At 41.5% G+C, this 20,663-nt stretch overlaps 1 protein-coding gene across 12 annotated transcripts in view; it reads left to right on the top strand.

Moving 5' to 3' along the window:
• atp2b2 (ATPase plasma membrane Ca2+ transporting 2) overlaps positions 1–20,663 on the top strand; it is a 298,344-nt gene that overhangs the window by 194,434 nt on the left and 83,247 nt on the right. For all 12 annotated transcript variants that reach the window (XM_067430946.1, XM_067430950.1, XM_067430947.1 and 9 more), the window contains one exon: positions 17,565–17,822. In XM_067430946.1, coding sequence (XP_067287047.1) covers positions 17,565–17,822 — 258 coding nt within the window. The remainder of the gene's footprint in view (positions 1–17,564; positions 17,823–20,663) is intronic.

Genomic DNA, 20,663 nt, shown 5'->3' with positions numbered 1-20,663 from the left:
ATAAAACCATCATATTTAAAAATGTGATATCACAAAATAATGTATTTTTACTACTGTTAATCTACATTAAATCATTATGGGATCTCCTTTAATGCTTTCAGAATCTTTACTTTTTAAAAGATTTTGTTTCTATATTTTTTAAGCTATATTAACATATTTTAATGACAGCATATTTATTTAAAAAAAATAATTACTTTATTCATCAAAATAAACAGAAAATAGTTGAAACTTCAGTCCAAAAATCACATTTTTCTTAAGGTGTGCCTTTAGCCCCGTTGTACCCTTTAAATGAAAAATCACATTGTTTTTCTTCCATACTTGGGTTGATTTGGACCTTTTAAGTTTCACTGTATCGTCAAAAAACAAAATGTAGAAACCTTTTTTAAAGTATCATCTTTGATATTCAAATAAATAAATAAATAAATCATACAGGTTTGGAACGACCTGAGAATGAGCAAATTATGATTTTGGATTTCGACTAAACTGCCACCTTTATGTAAAGATTAGTTAATTTTTACCAAATAAATTAACATAGAAAAGTAATGATTTAAAGGTCAAGTGTGTATTTTTTCACTGTTAAAAAAATGGCTTTTTTTCCACAGAATACAAAAAATAAAAAGGTTCATTGCGACATCTCGCAATTCTGACGTTTTCTGACTCAATTGTGAGATAAAACGTCACACTTATCTTTACAAATGTTTTATTCTGTGGCGGAAACAAGCTTCCATAGCTTCTCATATGCTTTGAGGAGGAAATATAAAACATATATAAACAACGACAATTGGTGTAATATTATAACAAAATCATTAATCACATATTAAGAGAACCCATGTTATTTAAATGACTAAAATACCCTAAACAGACAATAAAGAGCAATAATAATCCACCGCACATGGGATGTAACATACGATAAGGATAACATACTAAGAGCACAGTTTCACCTAATTAACTATTATTTTGTATAGTTATATCATTTATAATTTGAATAAGAGAACAACAAACTTGGGGTAATCATGACAATTGTTTTATTCATTCCATCATAGATCCGAATTATTTAATTTTTTCCAGGAAACGGGCACACTTGAATAAATAGCAACACAGTAGCAAACAATTCATGATAACAATTGCAAAACAAAAATGTATAATTAATCCAAAGTGTGAACATTTATATCTTTATTTGAATGTGTGAGTGTTGCAAAACCAAAGGAATTATTCGGGGGTAAATTTGACCCACTGGCGCTTACAGGTATAAATGCCCTGTTTTTAAATCTGCTTTTATCTAAACGGGATTATAAAGAACATGATTTTAGAAAAAGTCAATGAATGGGAGGCTTGGATCTTTTATTGAAAATCTGTCATGAACATGTGAAAAACAGCCATGGGTAAATTTGACCCAGTGGTGGTTCTAGTGTTAAACTGATGTGGAGGTGGTTTTAAAGGATAGGATGTCCTTCTGAGCACAAAGTCTGGTGCTCATCGCGTCTTATTCTGTATAAAGTGGCTAGTTTAGTTTTGGCATGCTGTTTGGTAGTAGTTGACTTGACATAAATATTTCAACACTAGAGCAACTATCAACACTAACATAAAAACTGTCTTCATTTTCAATATCACTTTTTTTATTGCATTTCACACTGTACAGTTCTTTTTGTCTTGAGGTTTTGATGTAAAGTGTGTTCGTCCATCTTTCTTTACATTAAATGAATTTTTGCGTCGGTTTTTGTTGCATGCCATGACATTCAGACATTTGTAAGTGTGGCTGAAGTGGCCAAATACTACTTTAGGCCACTATATGGGCCAGATTTACTAAACAGGGCTAATTAGTGCGAAAGTGCAATTCCAAAAGAGTCCACGTGATCCGTGATAAAAAAACACAGACGCCGTCAGATCATTTTTATAATGACCTACTCAATCTACCAAGAACAGCACAAATTCTGCTTTAAGACGTGCTTTTTTGGGGCTGTAAATAATGGCGCAAACACCAGTAAACTGACGAGTGCAAACCTTCGTAAATCACCTTGTGTGATTCAATGAAATACTCTCCTCCCATTCATTTTGCATCTGAAAGAGAAACTCCAAATGCATACGCAATAAGTTCAGCCGACAAAATAACCCTGTCCACGCTATTTCAAGTTAGTAAAAAAAAAAAAATCTAAGAAAAAGGGTTAAAATAGGGCTTGTGCTGGCGCAAGCTGTTAGTAAATCCTGCCCTATGTATATAAATTCTTTACCTTGGTCTGTCTGAATACTCGATTCTGATTGGTTGGAAGGTGTGTGTGTAATACACAGGTTGTTCCGGTCAGTTGAATCACGTTCAGTTAATAAAACGGCTTGGCTACTGAATCGTTAAATTATATTCCTCAGCAATGAGGTGGTAACGTTGCTGTTTTTGAAGTAATTAAACTCGCACAGGTAATTCACACACACATCTCTCTCTCTAGATAATAAATAAATGCTACAATTCAAAATATCAAATAAATGTACCACGCTACTTTATCTCGGTCAGATTTAAAGGTGCAGTGTGTAGTATTTATGAGGATCTATTGATAGAAATGCAGTATAATACACATAACTATGTTTCAAGTGGAGTATGAAGACCTTACATAATGAGCCGTTATGTTTTTATTACCTTAGAATGAGCCGTTTCTATCGACACACACCGCGGGTCCCTTACAGTGAAGCCGCCATTTTGCGCCGTCATGTTTCTACAGTAGCCCTGAAGGGACAAACTTCTCTATTAGTCACTACCTGCTGTCTCAGACCACATCTTTGTCCTCTGTAGGCCACCGTAGCGTCTTTGTGCTTCGAAAGAAGGGGTGAGTGGTGAATGGATGCAATTCACAACCTCACCACTAGATCAAGCTAAAATCTACACACTGCACCTTTAAAGCAGGCAGAATGCTAAATCTAAGGATCCGTGATTTGTTACCCTTCTGGTCAAACATCAAAAAACAGCTTTAACTTGTCGATCCTGGCCAATGAGCATTGTATAAGCAAGATAATCCATGGCTAGCTGTGCATTAAACTATTTGAATGCACTCCGCTTCGCCTCGGGCAGGTCTTTTCCTCCACGCCGAGCATTAAAATCGTCTAAATCAAAGCTAGCCGTGGATTATCTCTTGCATACTGATCATAGAATGAAATATACAAACATGTTTTCCTCGCTGGACCTCACACACTCCATCAGCGTTCGTCTTCAGCTCAGCGTTTGTCTCAAAGTAAAGCGAGCATGACTCTGCATTCAGAGCGAGCGAATCCAGCGAAAGAACGGTTTCCACGCCTCTCGAGTTAATGAAGTGTGCACTGGAAGAATAACCTTTAGGTGAAGGCCATACATCAAACCAGTGGGCCATAAAATGTGCAATGAAGACAAAGCCATTAAAGCAGCATAAAGAAGCTAAAAGAATGCTGAGCAAGTATTATCAATCACGATAATGCTCAAGGATTCAATTACTCCAGGAATGGAAAATTATCTTTTATCCCAGTCGAGATCTGAGCGAAGAATGAACTCTTGCGGTGTAAGATAGTTCATGGACAGTCAAGCTGCTCTTCTAAAATCATAGCTGCATGACAAAAGTTGTATCATAATTTGATTTTATGATTATATCGATATATCTGGCACAATATCATGAAACTTAATAAATTAATATGCAGGAAGGATCTGTTTTCTCCAACATGTATCACAGCAGAATGCTATTTTAAGTCATATTGAATCTCGTATACAAGTGAGCTGAGTCTCTTTCTATTGAATTGATTTGTTCGTTTAAATGAACTGATTCAAAAAATGATTTACTGTGTGAAGGCGAGTTCATGTACCAGGAAAGTTCTACGTAAATAATAAATAAGCAGATCCTTTAAGTCCTGTAAGTTGCGCGGTGAGGCCTCCATGGATCGGACTTGTTTGTTCAGCTCATGTAACAGATTCACAGAGGCAGGATTCAATTGCAAGTAACTCAGTTTATTGACAGAATAGTGTCACAGAAGTCAAAACTCAGAACACTGAAGAAGTCCGGATAAGACGGAGCAGTGAGAGAGGCTCTGTTTGGCGACACGGGCAGGCTGTGAGCAGCTGTGACTCGGGAGGTCGGTACAGGTATTCCGGGAAGGGATCCAGCGTTTCACGGAAGGGGGAAACGACAACCAACACGGAGACACAAGGGGAAACATCCAACAACGCTCTGACAAAGACAAGAGAGAAACAGAGAGACTAAATAGTGTGAAGGTGATGAGTTGCAGCTGGTGCAGGTGATCAGCCACAGGTGCGTGATGAGCCAATCCCAGGCTCCGCCCTCACCTACATTCAACACGCACCCAAGAGTGAGACAGGGAATCCATGAACCGTGACAGTACCCCTCCCCCTAGGAGCGTCCCCTGACGCTCCCAGCCGACCTTACCTGTTGATTGTAATCATCAATAAGGGAGTGATCCAGAATGTCCCTAGCAGGAACCCAACTTCTCTCCTCCGGACCGTAACCTTCCCAGTCCACCAAGTACTGGAAACCGCGTCCCCTCCGTCTAGAATCCAGAATGCGATTAACCGAATAAGTTGGTTCCCCATCTACGAGTCGCGGCGGTGGGGGAACCGGGACTGGCGGATTAAGGTGGGAGTGAAAAACAGGTTTGATTTTGGATACATGGAAGGCGGGATGAATCCTCCTGTACGCCGGAGGGAGTTTGAGGCGGACTGTCACCGGACTAATGATCTTGGTGACAGTGAACGGGCCGATAAATTTGGGAGCAAGTTTATTAGATACGGAGCGGAGAGGAATGTTCTTGGTAGAAAGCCACACTTTTTGACCGACGACGTAAACGGGAGGCTTAGACCGGTGGCGATCGGCTTTAGCCTTGGTGCGCGCTCCCACCTGGAGCAGAGTCTCACGGGCTCTGGTCCATGTGCGATGACACCTCTGGATAAAGGCGTGAACAGAGGGGACCGCGACCTCGGAATCCAGACTAGGAAAAATAGGTGGCTGGTAACCTACACTACACTCAAATGGCGAAAGGCCCGTAGATGACACTGGTAACGAGTTATGAGCGTACTCAACCATAGAGAGTTGCTGGCTCCAGGATGAAGGATTCTTGGATACCAAACATCGCAACACTCTTTCCAGATCCTGATTGGCTCTCTCGGTCTGACCGTTGCTTTGGGGGTGATAACCCGAAGACAGACTAACCGTGGCTCCTAGTAATTTACAAAACTCCTGCCAAAATTTGGACACAAATTGGGAACCTCTGTCGGAGACCACGTCCATCGGGAGGCCATGTAACCGAAAGACGTGGTCTACTACAGATACCGCTGTCTCCTTGGCTGAGGGTAATTTGGGCAAGGGAATGAAATGTGCTGCCTTCGAGAATCGGTCCACGACGGTCAAAACGACCGTCTTGCCCTGGGAGGGCGGGAGGGCGGTAACAAAATCTAGAGCGATGTGGGACCAGGGTCTCGAAGGAACAGACAACGGCTGAAGTAACCCATGGGGAGGTTGGTTAGATGTCTTACCAACCGCACAGACCGAGCAAGCCAAAACAAAACTGCGAATGTCGCGAGCCATAAGTGGCCACCAAAATCATTGCTTTATTAAACTGCAAGTGCGGTTTACCCCTGGATGACAAGCAATGTTGGAGCAGTGACCCCATTTGAGGACCTCGGATCTTAACCCCTCCGGAACGAACAAACAACTCGGTGGGCCGCCGGGCGGGGGCGTTACCCCTTCTAAGGCCACTTTGACCTTCGATTCGATCTCCCATGTGAGTGTAGAGATAACTATCTTCTCTGGCAAAATACACTCGGGAGTAACCGGGCGTTCGGAAGCATCAAAAATACGAGATAAAGAGTCGGGTTTGATGTTTTTAGACCCGGGGCGGTACGAGAGAACAAAGTCAAAACGTCCGAAAAAAAGTGCCCACCGAGCCTGCCTGGAGTTGAGTCTTTTAGCAGATCTAATATATTCAAGGTTCTTATGATCCGTCCATACAATAAAAGGTACCCCCGACCCTTCAAGCCAATGACGCCACTCCTCCAACGCTAACTTGACGGCCAACAACTCTCTGTTACCAATGTCATAATTGCGTTTGGCAGGAGAAAGACGATGGGACAAAAACGCGCACGGGTGCATCTTGTCATCTGAGGGAGAGCGCTGTGAAAGAACCGCTCCTACCCCCACCTCTGACGCGTCGACCTCTACCACAAACTGACGTGTGGAATCAGGGGCGACTAAGATGGGAGCCGAAACAAAGCGGCTTTTGAGTTTGGCGAATACAGCCTCGGCTGTATCGGACCACCTGAACGTCGTTCGGGGAGAGGTCAAGGCAGTCAGAGGTGCGGCTAGTTGGCTGAAATTGCGAATAAAACGCCGATAGAAATTGGCGAACCCCAGAAACCTCTGTAGGGCCTTACGGGAATCTGGACTTGGCCAATCCATCACAGCCTTAACCTTGTCGGGATCCATGCGCATTCCCTCCGATGACACGATGTACCCTAAAAAAGGAACAGACTGTGCATGAAAAGCGCATTTCTCCGCCTTGACAAAAAGCCCATTCTCTAGCAACCTCTGAAGCACTCGTCTGACGTGTCGAACATGTTCCTGGAGAGACGAAGAAAAAATCAAAATGTCATCCAGGTAGACATATATGAATTGGTCGACCATGTCTCTCAACACATCATTGACGAGTGCCTGGAAAACCGCTGGGGAGTTGGAAAGGCCGAAAGGCATGACCAAATATTCAAAATGCCCCCTGGGGGTGTTAAATGCGGTTTTCCATTCATCCCCCTCCCTGATGCGAACCAAATGATAAGCGTTACGTAAGTCCAACTTCGTGAAGACGGATGCTCCCTGTAACCTCTCGAAAGCTGAAGACATCAACGGCAAAGGATAGGTATTCTTTACCGTGATGTTATTCAGCCCTCGGTAATCAATGCAAGGTCGCAGAGAACCATCCTTCTTCCCCACGAAGAAGAACCCCGCCCCCGCTGGAGAAGAGGAAGGGCGGATGAATTTGGAGGCTAGAGAATCAGAAATATATTTCTCCATGGCCTCCCTCTCTGGAATAGAAAGAGAGTATAGTTTGCCCTTAGGCGGAGACTTACCTGGGAGTAAATCTATAGCACAGTCATAGGGACGATGCGGAGGAAGAGAAGCAGCTCGGGACTTACTGAACACTTCCTTCAGGTCGAGGTACTCCGGAGGCACGTTAGACAGATTCACCGTCTCACTCTGAAAAACAGAACGAGAAACAGACGAACAAGCAGACACCAAACAAGACTCATAACATTTATCACTCCACGCAGACACAGAGTTTTGTCCCCAGTCAACCCTTGGATTGTGTAACTCCAGCCAAGGGTGACCGAGGACAACGGGAGCCAAAGGGGAGTCCAGGATGAAAAATGAAATGCGTTCAGTGTGGTTGCCGGAAGTGATCAGTGTAAGTGGTTCAGTGGTGAATGAAATGTCAGGGAGAACTTGTCCGTTGAGTGCGTTGACAGAAATGGTGTTTTTGAGTGCAATGATGGGTATGTTGAGTTTATGAGCGAGGGCAGAGTCAATGAAGTTACCTTCCGCTCCCGAGTCGAGGAGGGCGAGGCTGGAATAATCCTGAGCTGCCCACAGCAATCTCACCGGGAGGAGAGTGGAGGATGAGGTCTTTTCCACGGAGATCCCGCCCGACAGTAGCCTTCCTCTTACCGCCGGGCGTGGTCTTTTACCGGGCAGGAGTCTAGCAGGTGTCCGTTCCCGCCGCAGTACAGGCAAAGACCACGGGATCTCCGTCTTGCCTTCTCCTCCCGGGAGAGCCGAGCTCGACCCACCTGCATGGGCTCCGGGTCGAAGGTGTAGCTGACCGCATCCGTAGCGCTGACCTGAGGGCATTCGACACTCCCATGCTGAGGCTCCATCCTGGACCTCAGCCGACTCAGACGAGCGTCCACCCTCAACGCAAGGTCAATGAGACCGTCAATCCTCTCCGGAAGGTCGATGGTGAATATCTCCTTCTGGATGCGGTCAGCCAGCCCATGCAGGAACATGTCCCACTGTGCCTCCTCGTTCCACTTGCACTCGGCGGCCAGGGTGCGGAACTCGATGGAATAGTCCGAGACCGAGCGGTTACCTTGACGGAGCTCTGCGAGTTGACGTGCCGCTTCTCTTCCGGTCAACGCTCGGTCAAACACCCTTCTCATCTCTGCCGCCAGCGTCTGGAACGAGGAGCAGCAAGGATGTTGATTCTCCCACACCGCCGTTCCCCAAAGTGCGGCTCGTCCGGAGAGCAGGGTGAGGATGAATGCCACCTTGGATCTTTCTGTGTTGAAAGTCTGCGGTTGAAGAGCGAAAAACAAGGAACACTTGGTAAGGAAGGCTCTGCAATAATTGCTCTCACCGGCATAACTCTCAGGGGTAGGCAGACGTGGTTCCGGTTGCCGCGATGTAGATGGTGTGTGGGGAATCGGCGGTGGGTCGGGCACAGTGGGACCGACGAGTTGTTGCATCTGTTGGGTCAGCTCGGCCACCCGTGCCACCAAGGTGTGTACTGCCTGTTCTGTGGCAGTTAAGTTCGCCTCCTGCTGGTCCAGTCTCTCGTTGCTGCTGGTCAGTATGGCGTTGATACTTGCTGAATCCATGGTTGGTCAGAGCGTTCTGTAACAGATTCACAGAGGCAGGATTCAATTGCAAGTAACTCAGTTTATTGACAGAATAGTGTCACAGAAGTCAAAACTCAGAACACTGAAGAAGTCCGGATAAGACGGAGCAGTGAGAGAGGCTCTGTTTGGCGACACGGGCAGGCTGTGAGCAGCTGTGACTCGGGAGGTCGGTACAGGTATTCCGGGAAGGGATCCAGCGTTTCACGGAAGGGGGAAACGACAACCAACACGGAGACACAAGGGGAAACATCCAACAACGCTCTGACAAAGACAAGAGAGAAACAGAGAGACTAAATAGTGTGAAGGTGATGAGTTGCAGCTGGTGCAGGTGATCAGCCACAGGTGCGTGATGAGCCAATCCCAGGCTCCGCCCTCACCTACATTCAACACGCACCCAAGAGTGAGACAGGGAATCCATGAACCGTGACAGCTCATCCCACAGATGCTCGATTGGATTGAGATCTGGGGAATCTGGAGGCCGAGTCGACGCCTCAAACTGGTTGTTGTGCTCCTCAAACCATTCCTGAAGCATTTGTGCTTTGTGTCAGGAGCATTATCCTGCTGGAAGAGCCACAGCCACCAGAATACCGTTTCCATCAAAGGCTGAACATGGTCTCAGCAATGCTTAGGTAGGTGGAGCGTGTCAAAGGAACATCCACATGGATGGAGGACCCAAGGTTTCCCAGCAGAACATTGCCCAAAGCATCACACTGCCTCCGCCGGCTCGCCTTCATCCCATAGTGCATCCTGGGGCCATGTGTTCCCCAGCTAAGCCACACACACACACACACACACGGCCATCCACGTGATGTAAAAGAACACGTGATTCCTCAGACCAGGCCACCTTCTTCCATTGCTCCGTGGTCCAGTTCTGATGCTCACGTGCCACTGTTGGTGCTTTCGGCGGGGTCAGAGGTCACCCTGACTGGTCAGCGGCTATGCCGCCCCATACGCAACAAACTGAGCTGCTCTGTGTATTCTGACAGCTTTCTATCAGAACCAGCATTAACTTCTGGAGCAGTTTGAGCTCCAGTAGCTCGTCTGTTTGATCGGACCCCACGGGCCAGCCTTCGCTCCCCACGTGCATCAATGAGCCTTGGCCGCCCATGACCCTGTGGCCGGTTCTCCACTGGTCCTTCCTTGGAGCACTTTTGATAGATACTGACCACTGCAGACCGGGAACAGCCCACAAGAGCTGCAGTTTTGGAGATGCTCTGACCCAGTCGTCTAGCCGTCACAATCTGGCCAAACTCGCTCAAATCCTTACGCTTGCCCATTTCTCCTGCTTCTAACACATCAACTCTGAGGACAAAATGTTCACTTGCTGCCTAATATATCCCACCCACTAACAGGAGCCGTGATGAAGAGATCATCAGTGTTATTTACTTCACCATTCTCTATTTAGAGGTGTATATTTATAATGATATTGATCTAAAAGTCTTAAGCTTAATTACTTTCTAAGTAGCTTCCCCTATTTATTAATATGCAAATTCAATGTTAATATGCATATTACACCTGCAGTGGACTTTCTAACAGTGCGGAGGCAGAGGAAAGCGTCTTCAGATGATGCCTCCACACACCGGCGTCCACACTGCCATTACATCAGAGATTTGTGACACTTCTTCTTGTTTTAATGGAGAATGGTGCTGTCGGTGTCTCTTAAGGGAGATGAACTGCTCCGCGTGTCCAGACATCCCGCCGTTCGTTCAGACTGAATTATGGCCTCACACATTTTCTGCCACATGCAAGATAAGCACTGGCTCCTTACAGATCAATATCGGGAAAATCTCACTTTTCACCCCAACCCTGGGAGCAGGAGAGCAGGGCAGAACATTTGATGAAGGATCTGTAGCTTGAAATACATCATGAAGGTCATTTATTCACATACTGCATTATTCACTCGCACTCAGGCTGTTTTCCTGGCAACAAGTATAGGGAAACAAGTTAAACATCTCTTTATGGAAATCATATATATATATACACAGTATTGCTCAAAAGCTTACACACCCCTTGCAGAATCTGGCAACACAACGGCGATCATACAAAATGCATGTTATTTTTTATTTAGTACTGTCCCGAATAAGATGTTTTACATAAAAGATGTTTACATATAGTCCACAAGACAGACATTAGCTGAATTTATTAAAATGACCCAATTTAAAAGTTTTTGACTCCTTGATTCTTAATCCCGTGTCTCGGGATTCCCTGGTGCTCCACGGCTGTGTGTGTGTGTGTGTGTGTGTGTGTGTGTGTGTGTGTGTGTGTGTGTGTGTGTGTGTGATTCTGAGATCTGAGGACGATTGAGGAACTCAAACACAGCTATATAAAATGGCTACAAATATTCACTGACTCTCCAGGAGGAAACACACCGTATTAAGAGCCGGGGTCAAAAACTGTTTAAATCTGAAGATCAGGGTAAATTGTACTTAATTTGTCTTCCAGGAAACATGTAAGGATCTTCTGTTGCTTCTGAAGGTCAGTACTAAATGGGGGAAAAAAGATATTTAAACAAAATAAGAAACATTTGGACATCTTCATCCCGTCCAAATAGTGTTAGTCCCTCAATTGTCCTCAGACCTCAGAATCACACACACACACACACACACACACACACACACACACACACACACACACACACACACACACACACACACACACACACACACACACACACACACACACACACACACACACACACACACACACACACACACACACACACACACACACACACACACACACACACACACAGAGCCGGCCTTTCCATTAGGCAATATAGGAACTCACTAAACTCACTATGGGTTATTTCAATAGATGGACAAAAAATTATTATATTAAAAATATCTATTTGACAGTATATGCACCCCCCCCCCCCCCCCCCCCTGGTATCGAAAATAGCATTGCATATCCAATATGAATAATAAGTTCTGTTGTCATATTATTCATATTATCTATTTTATTTATTCATTTATTTTTTATCAAAGTATTTTAGTCTGGTATCGCATCGAAGTCATAATTTTGGTATCGTGACAACACTACTACAAACATAAAAAGGGTAGCTCTGTATAGTTCATACTTGACAAATTTCTGAAAAAGATAATACATAAGGTGAATTCAGGGTGATTGGGACCCATTTTGCCATTGAGGTGACTTGGAAAAAGTGTCCCAATCAATCTGAATTCCCCCTTCATAGACTGAAAATGATATTTTTAACGAATTGAAATAAGAATAGATGTTAAGCTGTGGTAGAAAATGGCATCCGAACATCCAAATATAATTTTTTATGTACAATTCATATATTTTATTTTATTTATTTGAGTTTAATGTAAATATTTGTTCATATGTATATTAAATGCTATGCTTAATACACATTTATAAACTAAAATATTGGAATTGTCATCTTGTGCACTTTCTCTTTCCTTATAAAATTATAACCCTACAAACTCACGGGCCGGCACTGCACACACACACACACACATAGTTCTTTTAGTGGCAGTATTAAAATATTGGAAAATAATAATTCAAGTATTAAAATACACATTTTTGTTAGTACTGCGTTCAACACGTTAACATGACATTAGTGCAATAGAATGGCTTAATAACCTCATCTGTGCAACACAATTGTTACAGCCAGTCCATAACTCATGCTAAACGTGACACAGAGTCATCAGTGTCTAAGTTCATCTGTGTAGAGCAGCAGAGCCAGCGCAAACACTGGGAATAAAGCCTTTTCTCTGTTATTCTCCAGCACAAATATCTAAAGATTCTTAAATTAAGACACATTTGCTGGAGAAGAGAAATGACTTGTCTTGTTTTATAAAAATGTGTCAAAATGAGGTGAGTTTGTGCTTAAAACAAAAACAAATATCTGGTTATAATGCGCATTTGTCCGAATCCTACAAAATTAGCATAAAAGTGTGTCTCCTGCAGACGGGGCCGTTTTGGTGGAGTGTGAGGAGTGTTGAGCTGTTGTTTATTTCACTTCAGCACCGCGGACAGCTCCACACACACTCTGAATCAGAGGAGCTCCATCACATGAAGGCATCTAGAGCCGCCGCGCACCAGCCCGAAATACAGCCGATCTGAGAACCACCAACACTCCTGATCTTTCTGGAATATTCATTAGTGGGTGGGAGCGCATTTAAAGGGACGGTTCACCATCAATTCCACACCATTATGTTGTTCCGAGATCAACTCTATGCAAGGCAAACGGAGTGGTTTAGCAGAATATCACACTTTATTTTTATTTCTGTTGCATGGAAAAGAGCAGCTTGCACATTTTGCTGAACATCTCTTCATGTATTGAAAGGTTATTATAAAACTATTAATAACACTTCTGTTCATTGAAAACAGCTTAAATAAAATTCAATATAAATACTAGTTAAAAATGTTAACCTAAATGCAAATTAGAAAGTATTCCTCGGTAATAAACTGCAGTAAGCTGAAGTCGACGCTCTACCATTATTAACTGGAGCTAAATAAAAACTCAAATTAAAATAAATCAAGCTAATAAAATGATAAAAGCACATTAAAATCACCAAAATTCCCATGAAAACTAAAAATATAAAACTAAAAGCCATTTCAAAAAACTAAAATAACATTAATATGTGGCAGGTTGGGACAGATTTTTCGTTTTTGGATAAAATCTGTTTCTTTAATATTCTGATTTCAAATCATAAAGGGTTTAGCATCACATTAGTTTATGTTGATTATCGTGTCATTTTACACACTCTCTCTGAATACTATGGCAGACCAAACAAATACAAAAACTAATGAGGGACATATTTTTACAGTTTCACCAATAATTTAAAGGTGTATACATTAATTTATACTCAGGTATGTTACACGCAACATGTCAATGAACTTTGTGTTCGCTCAATATGTTTATAGACTGACATGAATATAGGTGCTGAAACTAGTCACCTTTTCTTCTCAGATTTCACTTCGCCGCCTCTAGTTCATTTAAAATGGTTCTGCGGTCTGACAAATCAATTAAAAAAAGCAAACATTCTCAATTAATATGAGCTCATAAGAAAAAGATGAATAAGAATGATACAAGAAAGAGCTTTTTTGTATTTTTGTCAATATTCACTTTACATTAAACTCTTTAACAGTTTGGTCAATCATCGAAGAGAGACCGGTTTTAGGATTTTTGGGCAAAACATTCAGAAGTTATAAGCAACACACACCATTTTCCATATCCTCTGACCAGTAGGTGGCGCTGTGCTGAAATCTGCATGTGGCCTCAGGTCATGTGTGAGATGACATGCACCAGTATAATCTCAATGGCCTAAAGCGCTGTGGAGATATAGCATCACGTCCAGTTTACTGATCTTTTCCACCAATTCGTTTGCGCGTTATTCAAGAACGGTTGGGTTTATCAAAAAGCTTTTATTAGCTTTTTGGCAGCATGGTCTGAAGATGATCCGAGCCAATTTAGGTGAAAATTTGATGAACTGTCTAGGAAATTCAAAATGTCCAGAAAATGGAATGCAATCAAATGAGCCAAAAGGAGTTTTCCAGAATGGGATATATTTGGTGTGTCCTGTGCATTGCTCAGCATGTTCCTGTGCACAGCTGGAGCGGGACTGGCCCGTTTCTGTACACGAGCCCCAGAGGAAACCCTCACGCTACATCACAAACCACTGATAACGATTAGCCAGCGCTTGACTGGATGTGTGGACATGATAACACAGATTGATTTTCAACACCACACGCATTTCTGCCAGTGTGTGCTCTGTATTATTTACAGAATTGTCCAAAAGTAATCTTTATCAAACATTCTTCTGACGGAGTGTAATATGCGCTCAGGGTTACAATACACAGGAGTCACTCGTGTGATTCACTCCAAGAAAATGATTTTTTATTGAATATTTAAAAACACTGTCTACATTTCATCTTAATTTAATCAAATATCATTAACCGGAATTATTATTTATCTGAAATATAACTATCAATTTGCTACTGTATGTTACAAGAGCCATCGGATGATTTGCTATGGCATTGCTGTGTGTGTGTGTGTGTGTGTTTGTGTGTGTGTGTGTGTTTGTGTGGGTATGTCCTGGTAAATCCTATATTATGGGGAACAAATGTACCCAAAAAGATGATAATATCTGAAATCCTTGTCCTTGTGTGGAAATGTTTTGGTCCCCATGAGGAAAACAGATTATTAATCATACTTGTGTTTGTAAATGTTTTTTAATATTTTTTGTGATGAGTATGCAGAGATTATACAGTTTGTACAATATAGAAATCATGTCTATGGAATATCTCCATAAAACATGAAAACTTAATGGGCCCTATCTTGCACCCAGCGCAATTGACTTTGTACACCGCCGCATGTGTCATTCCTATTTGGCACCCGGCCGCACAAAGCGCGCTTTTCCCTCCACAGAAGCACGTCACTAAACCAGTGAATGAACTTGCGCTCCCTGGGCGGTTCAGCGCAAAAAAGGAGGCGTGTTCCGGCGCAAACAATCCCTGGAGCTATTTTGCTGTTCCATTAAACAGTTGCGCCACTGACCAGAAAAAACCTGGTCTAAAGTCAGCGGCGCGCTGCGCGTTGTTCATTATGCTATTTTAAGGGGGCATGCTTGACCATAATGTATAGCGTGCACAACGCGCATACACTTTGCTCATGTAATCGACACAGATGCAACAGTTATTTTTGCAAATCATAAATTGTTACACTAAAAAAAAATATTAACACATTGTGGTGTGACACCAAAAATAGGCATAAATCTAGCTTACAAATTATTCAGGCTTATTGTAGTAATTAAGGATCAGACCTGTTTGCCCAATAGTGGCAAGACATATCTGTATATAAGGACATCTGACAAATCGGTTTGTCCGTCAAGAACCAGGAAAAAAAATAAACTAAAAAACTGTTTAACCGACGCTCTTTTGGTGGGTTTCTCCCATCCCCATACAACACAACTTCTCTGTCTTTCACTCCCTTACGAAAGGAAAATATATTTACCAATATATTACTTGAAATATATTTTAATATATTGTAAATATATGGAATAATATATTGATGGTATTATAAAATATATTATATATTCATGTAATATATTGCAATATATTGAAAGATATAAATATTAATTCCCATATATGTTAATATATTTCCTAATGTATTGCATGAAAATTTCCAATATACTGCAATATATTTTTGTTTCGTAAGGGCTGCTCTTACAAGAACATCCGTCTCCTCGGCTGTGAACCGCTCCTGGCGTGCGCCTGGTAAATCCGCCATAATAATAGCGATCCATAATGGAACTTGCGCAGCTGCTTTTAAAGGGAATGTTGGATGCCGCTCTGATTGGTTTATTCACGTTACGCCCAAACCACACCTATGAATAATGAAGCTACTTCAGACCAACCCATTTTAGATTTGCGCCGGGGGCAAGAGCCATTTATCCCGCCGGGAAAATAGCAACAGCGCCGAGACCCGCCCACAAAGTTACTTGCGCTCTGCGCTTTGACACTTGCGTTTCAGATCGTTAAAATAGAGCCCTGTGTGTGTGTGTGTGTGTGTGTGTGTGTGTGTGTGTGTGTGTGTGTGTGTGTGTGTGTGTGTGTGTGTGTGTGTGTGTGCGTGCGTGCGTGCGTGCGTGCTCATAAACCAAATGGCTTAAACATAATAAACTTATTTTGGTAACACTTTATATTAAGGTTCAGTTATTAACTATTAACTATTAACTAGTTGCTTATTGTCTGTTTATTAGTACTTATAAAGCACATATTAATGCCTTATTCTGCATGAGCTTATTCTACATCCCTTAATCCGACCCAGTACCTAAACTTAAACGCTACAAAAACTACCTTACTAACTATTAATAAGCAGTAAATTAGGAGATTATTGAGGCTAAAGTTGAATTTAACAGTGAATATGTGTTCCCATACTAAAGTTTTACCCATATTTTTTACAGAGGTGGACAAAGTACACAACTTCATTACATTAGGAAGAGTAACAATACTACTGGTCAAATAGTACTCTGTTACAAGTGAAAGTTGTAAAAACAGATTTTTACTTAAGTAAAAGTACAGAAGTATTTGTTTTCAAAAGTACTTAAGTATCAAAAGTAAATTTCCTTTTTTATGCCAATGCATTATTGTATTATAGTTGTATAAATGCACATTATGCCATCATGGTTTAAGCCAGTCAGTGACGCTCCATCTGACACACTAGCAGACGACTAACTTAAACTCATTTAAATACTTGTAGAAAAGTTACAAAGCTCTTTATAAAGCTGCTGTCACTTTAAGGCCGAATGCACGGATCCAATACACTGATACACATCTGATATTCTCACAACTTTACTCTTCTCTTTCTCCCAGACGTTTATATGTTTAATATTTTATAAGACATGCACTAAGTGTATGCCAACTAAACTAATCGTGATATTTTTTTAAACTGAAACATAATTTCAAAGTATGGCTATTGGTGCACACACTTGTCTTCTTCCATTTTGCTATGAACTGATCAGTGTTCAAAAAAAGTTGGGAAAATGTCCCTATAAGAGAGATTCCTGATAGACTGTCTGCAAAAATCATCCACCGACTTTCAGAGCTGCTACAGAAACGACTTTCGACCCTGATAGAAATGTAGTGGAGTAAAAAGTACAATATTTGTCTTTTAAATGTAGTGAAGTTAAAGTCATAAGTTTCAAGAATAAATAATACTCCAGTAAAGTACAGATACTCAAAACGTGTACTTAAGTACAGTACTCGAGTAAATGTGCTTAGTTATTGTCCACCTCTTCTGTCTCTGTTTGCAAAGAAATGGCTCCAGTATTATTTAGATCTCACATTACACAACAAAAGGATGCTAAGAAGTGACACTTTCCATGAATAGGGTACCAAAAAAAAAACAGTTGTGTTTGTGCAGTGTGTGTTTTGAGCAGTGTGTTTAACTGCTGATCTGCTCTTTCTGCAGCCTGCGGGACAGCGAATGCGGGTGCGGAGGACGAGGGCGAATCGGAGGCCGGCTGGATCGAGGGCGCTGCTATCTTACTCTCAGTGGTGTGTGTTGTTCTGGTCACGGCCTTCAACGACTGGAGCAAAGAGAAACAGTTCAGGGGTTTACAGAGCCGCATCGAACAGGAGCAGAAGTTCCAGGTGGTGCGCGGAGGACAGGTCATACAACTCCCTGTGTCGGATATTGTCGTTGGCGATATTGCACAAATCAAGTATGGTATGTGTCCCCGAGTTTTTCTTTCTTTTATCCCCGATGTATTTATAATTAGATGCCACAGGTCCATTACATGGAGTCATTTACTACATGCCACAAGCTGATTGTCTCAGCTGATTCTGCAGGCAATGAGTAAACTTACTCAACATTTAGATGGTCAGATTCAGTATTTGATGTAAGATGGTCCTCTGAACCTCTCCACCTCCCCAGCTCCACCTGCCAGAGGTGGACAAAGTACACAACTTCATTACTTGAGTAAAATAAAATTACTACTGGTCAAATATTACTCCGTTACAAGTGATAGTTGTAAAAACTGATTTTTCATAAGTAAAAGTACAGAAGTATTTTTTTTTTCAAAAGTACTTTAGTATCAAAAGTAAATTTTCTTTTTATGTCAACGCATTATTTTATTATAGTTGTATAAATGCACATTATGCCGTCATGGTTTAAGCCAGTCAGTGATGCTCCATCTGACATACTAGCATACGACTAACTTAAACTCATTTAAATACTTGTAGAAAAGTTACAAAGCTCTTTATAAAGCTGCTGTCACTTTAAGGCCGAATGCACGGATCCAATACACTGATACACATCTGATATTCTCACACTGTTCACCTTCACTGACGACAGAATCAACTTTGTTGATGTGAATACTCCACAAAATGAGCATTTGGACATCCGTCTTCCTCCATTTTGCTCTAAACTATAAATCAGTGTTTAATAAATGCTGTGAAATCATTGAACTTCACGAGACTCTACAAGAGTGATTCCTGAAAGGCTTTCTGCAAAAACCCAAACACCTTTTAAAGAAGAAAAAAATCATCCGCTGACTTTCAAAGCTGCGACAGAAACGACTTTCCACTTCGAGGACCTTGATAGAAATGTAGTGAAGTTAAAGTCATAAGTTTACAGAAAAAATAATACTCAAGTAAAGTACAGATACTCAAAAAGTGTACTTAAGTACAGGACTCGAGTAAATGTAGTTAGTTACTGTCCAGCTCTGCCACCTGCCCAGATCTGCGACAGGGTTTATGTTTATGCCTATTCACGCAGCAGAAGTGTGTCTGTGTATCTGTTGGCAGTAGTAAGTCTACATACATGCTCTGAACCATCAGCATCAGTAGCAGATCTAGTCCACCAAGACAAATACAGCGCATTCGGAAAGAATTCACCATGCTTTACTTTTTCCACATTTTATGTTACAGCCTTATTCCAATTCAATTCATTATATTTTTCCTTAATTCTACAAATAATACCCCAAACTGACAACGTGAAAGAAGTTTGTTTGAAATCTTTACAAATTTATTAAAAATAAAACTCTTTTGTACATAAGTATTCACAGCCTTTGCCATGACACTCAACACTAAGCTCAGGTGCTCCTGTTTCCACTGATCACCCTTGAGATGTTTCTACAGTTTGACTGAGTCCACCTGTGGTCAATTCACTGCATTGGACATGATTTGGAAAGGCACACACCTGTCTATATAAGGTCCCACAGTTACTCATATTAACTCAAATTAATTAAGAGACAATAGTACATGGAATATATGCACTACGACGAATATTTCACAATATAAAACCATTTAAAATGAATTATTAAAGACATAAAGGTAATGGTGAAAAAACTTTCTAAGAAACGCTGGCCAGTTATATAATCTATATTATCCTTAAATCGTGATTAAAAAAGAAATCCATGGACATGTGTGTAACATAAGTATCCACTGGAGGCGAGTGTAGATGGATGTACCCAAGCGCAGTTTTATTGCTAATAATCCAAAGTGAGCGAACGGAAACAAAGACTTGACTTGACAAAGAACTCACCATCAGTGTTTTACAGAAAACAATACTCGACAAACTGACAAGGCAAACATGAGGACTGTATATACAAAGACTAGGGAAACACATGATAATGACAACCAATGAACAGCCAGAACTATGGACACATGACTAGACCAACCAATGAGAAAGGAACCTATCAGAACAAGACACATGAAACTAGGGAAGCGCATGACATGATCATCATATAAGGGCAAGGAATGTGAACCAAATCCCCAAACCAAACGTGACAACGTGTCACATGTATAAATCTATTATCTGGATTAACATAGATGCAATTCAAGATTTGATTTCAAGAACTATTCATTAAGTGGAGCATGGGCGTCGGAAGCAAATAAAAGTGGGTGGGTCCCAGTAGTGGCTGGTGAGAAATATTATAGGTGGGGCAATTTTTTTTGCAGGTGGTCTGGGGGTTCTCCCCCAGAAATCTTTTTAATTTGTAGATTAGATTTCCAGCATTACGGTGCGTTTGAGGCCATATCCCTTGTCTATACCAATAAAAGACCTCAAACCAGTCAATACCAATAGTCTAATAAAAAAGACAATATTAATTTAACAAATCTAAATCAACAGTTTCATAGGTAATGATAATGAACAAATTGCATGTTTATTATGCTCCATGTCCAAAATAGAAAGAGTGCCTATTACTAAACGATTGATTGGGGCAGACAAAATGACAGAAATCCCTGAGTTATTTACCATGGCTGTAGTGTAGGGGTAAGATGCATGTCATCAAGTTTTGACGCTAATCGAGCAGAGGTTCGAATCCGTATTTTGCCACACTCGCTCTACTCCCTTTTCCCATCACATATCATATCGGAAAGGAAATTATAAAAAAAAAAAAAAAAAGAGACAATATTAGAAAAGTGGAAATAAAGCATCTAACGTGTTTAATAATACGTATTTCTCGGTTAAGGGTAAGTAAACAGACATGTGCTGAATTAGAGACTATAAAAGTGAGTGGGTCCAATATCATTGGTCGTAAAAAGTACGTGGGTCTTGTCCCAC

Source organism: Pseudorasbora parva, chromosome 22 (assembly GCF_024679245.1).
Source record: "Pseudorasbora parva isolate DD20220531a chromosome 22, ASM2467924v1, whole genome shotgun sequence".
NCBI lineage: Eukaryota > Metazoa > Chordata > Actinopteri > Cypriniformes > Gobionidae > Pseudorasbora > Pseudorasbora parva.
This window is presented reverse-complemented; position numbering and strand designations above follow the sequence as displayed.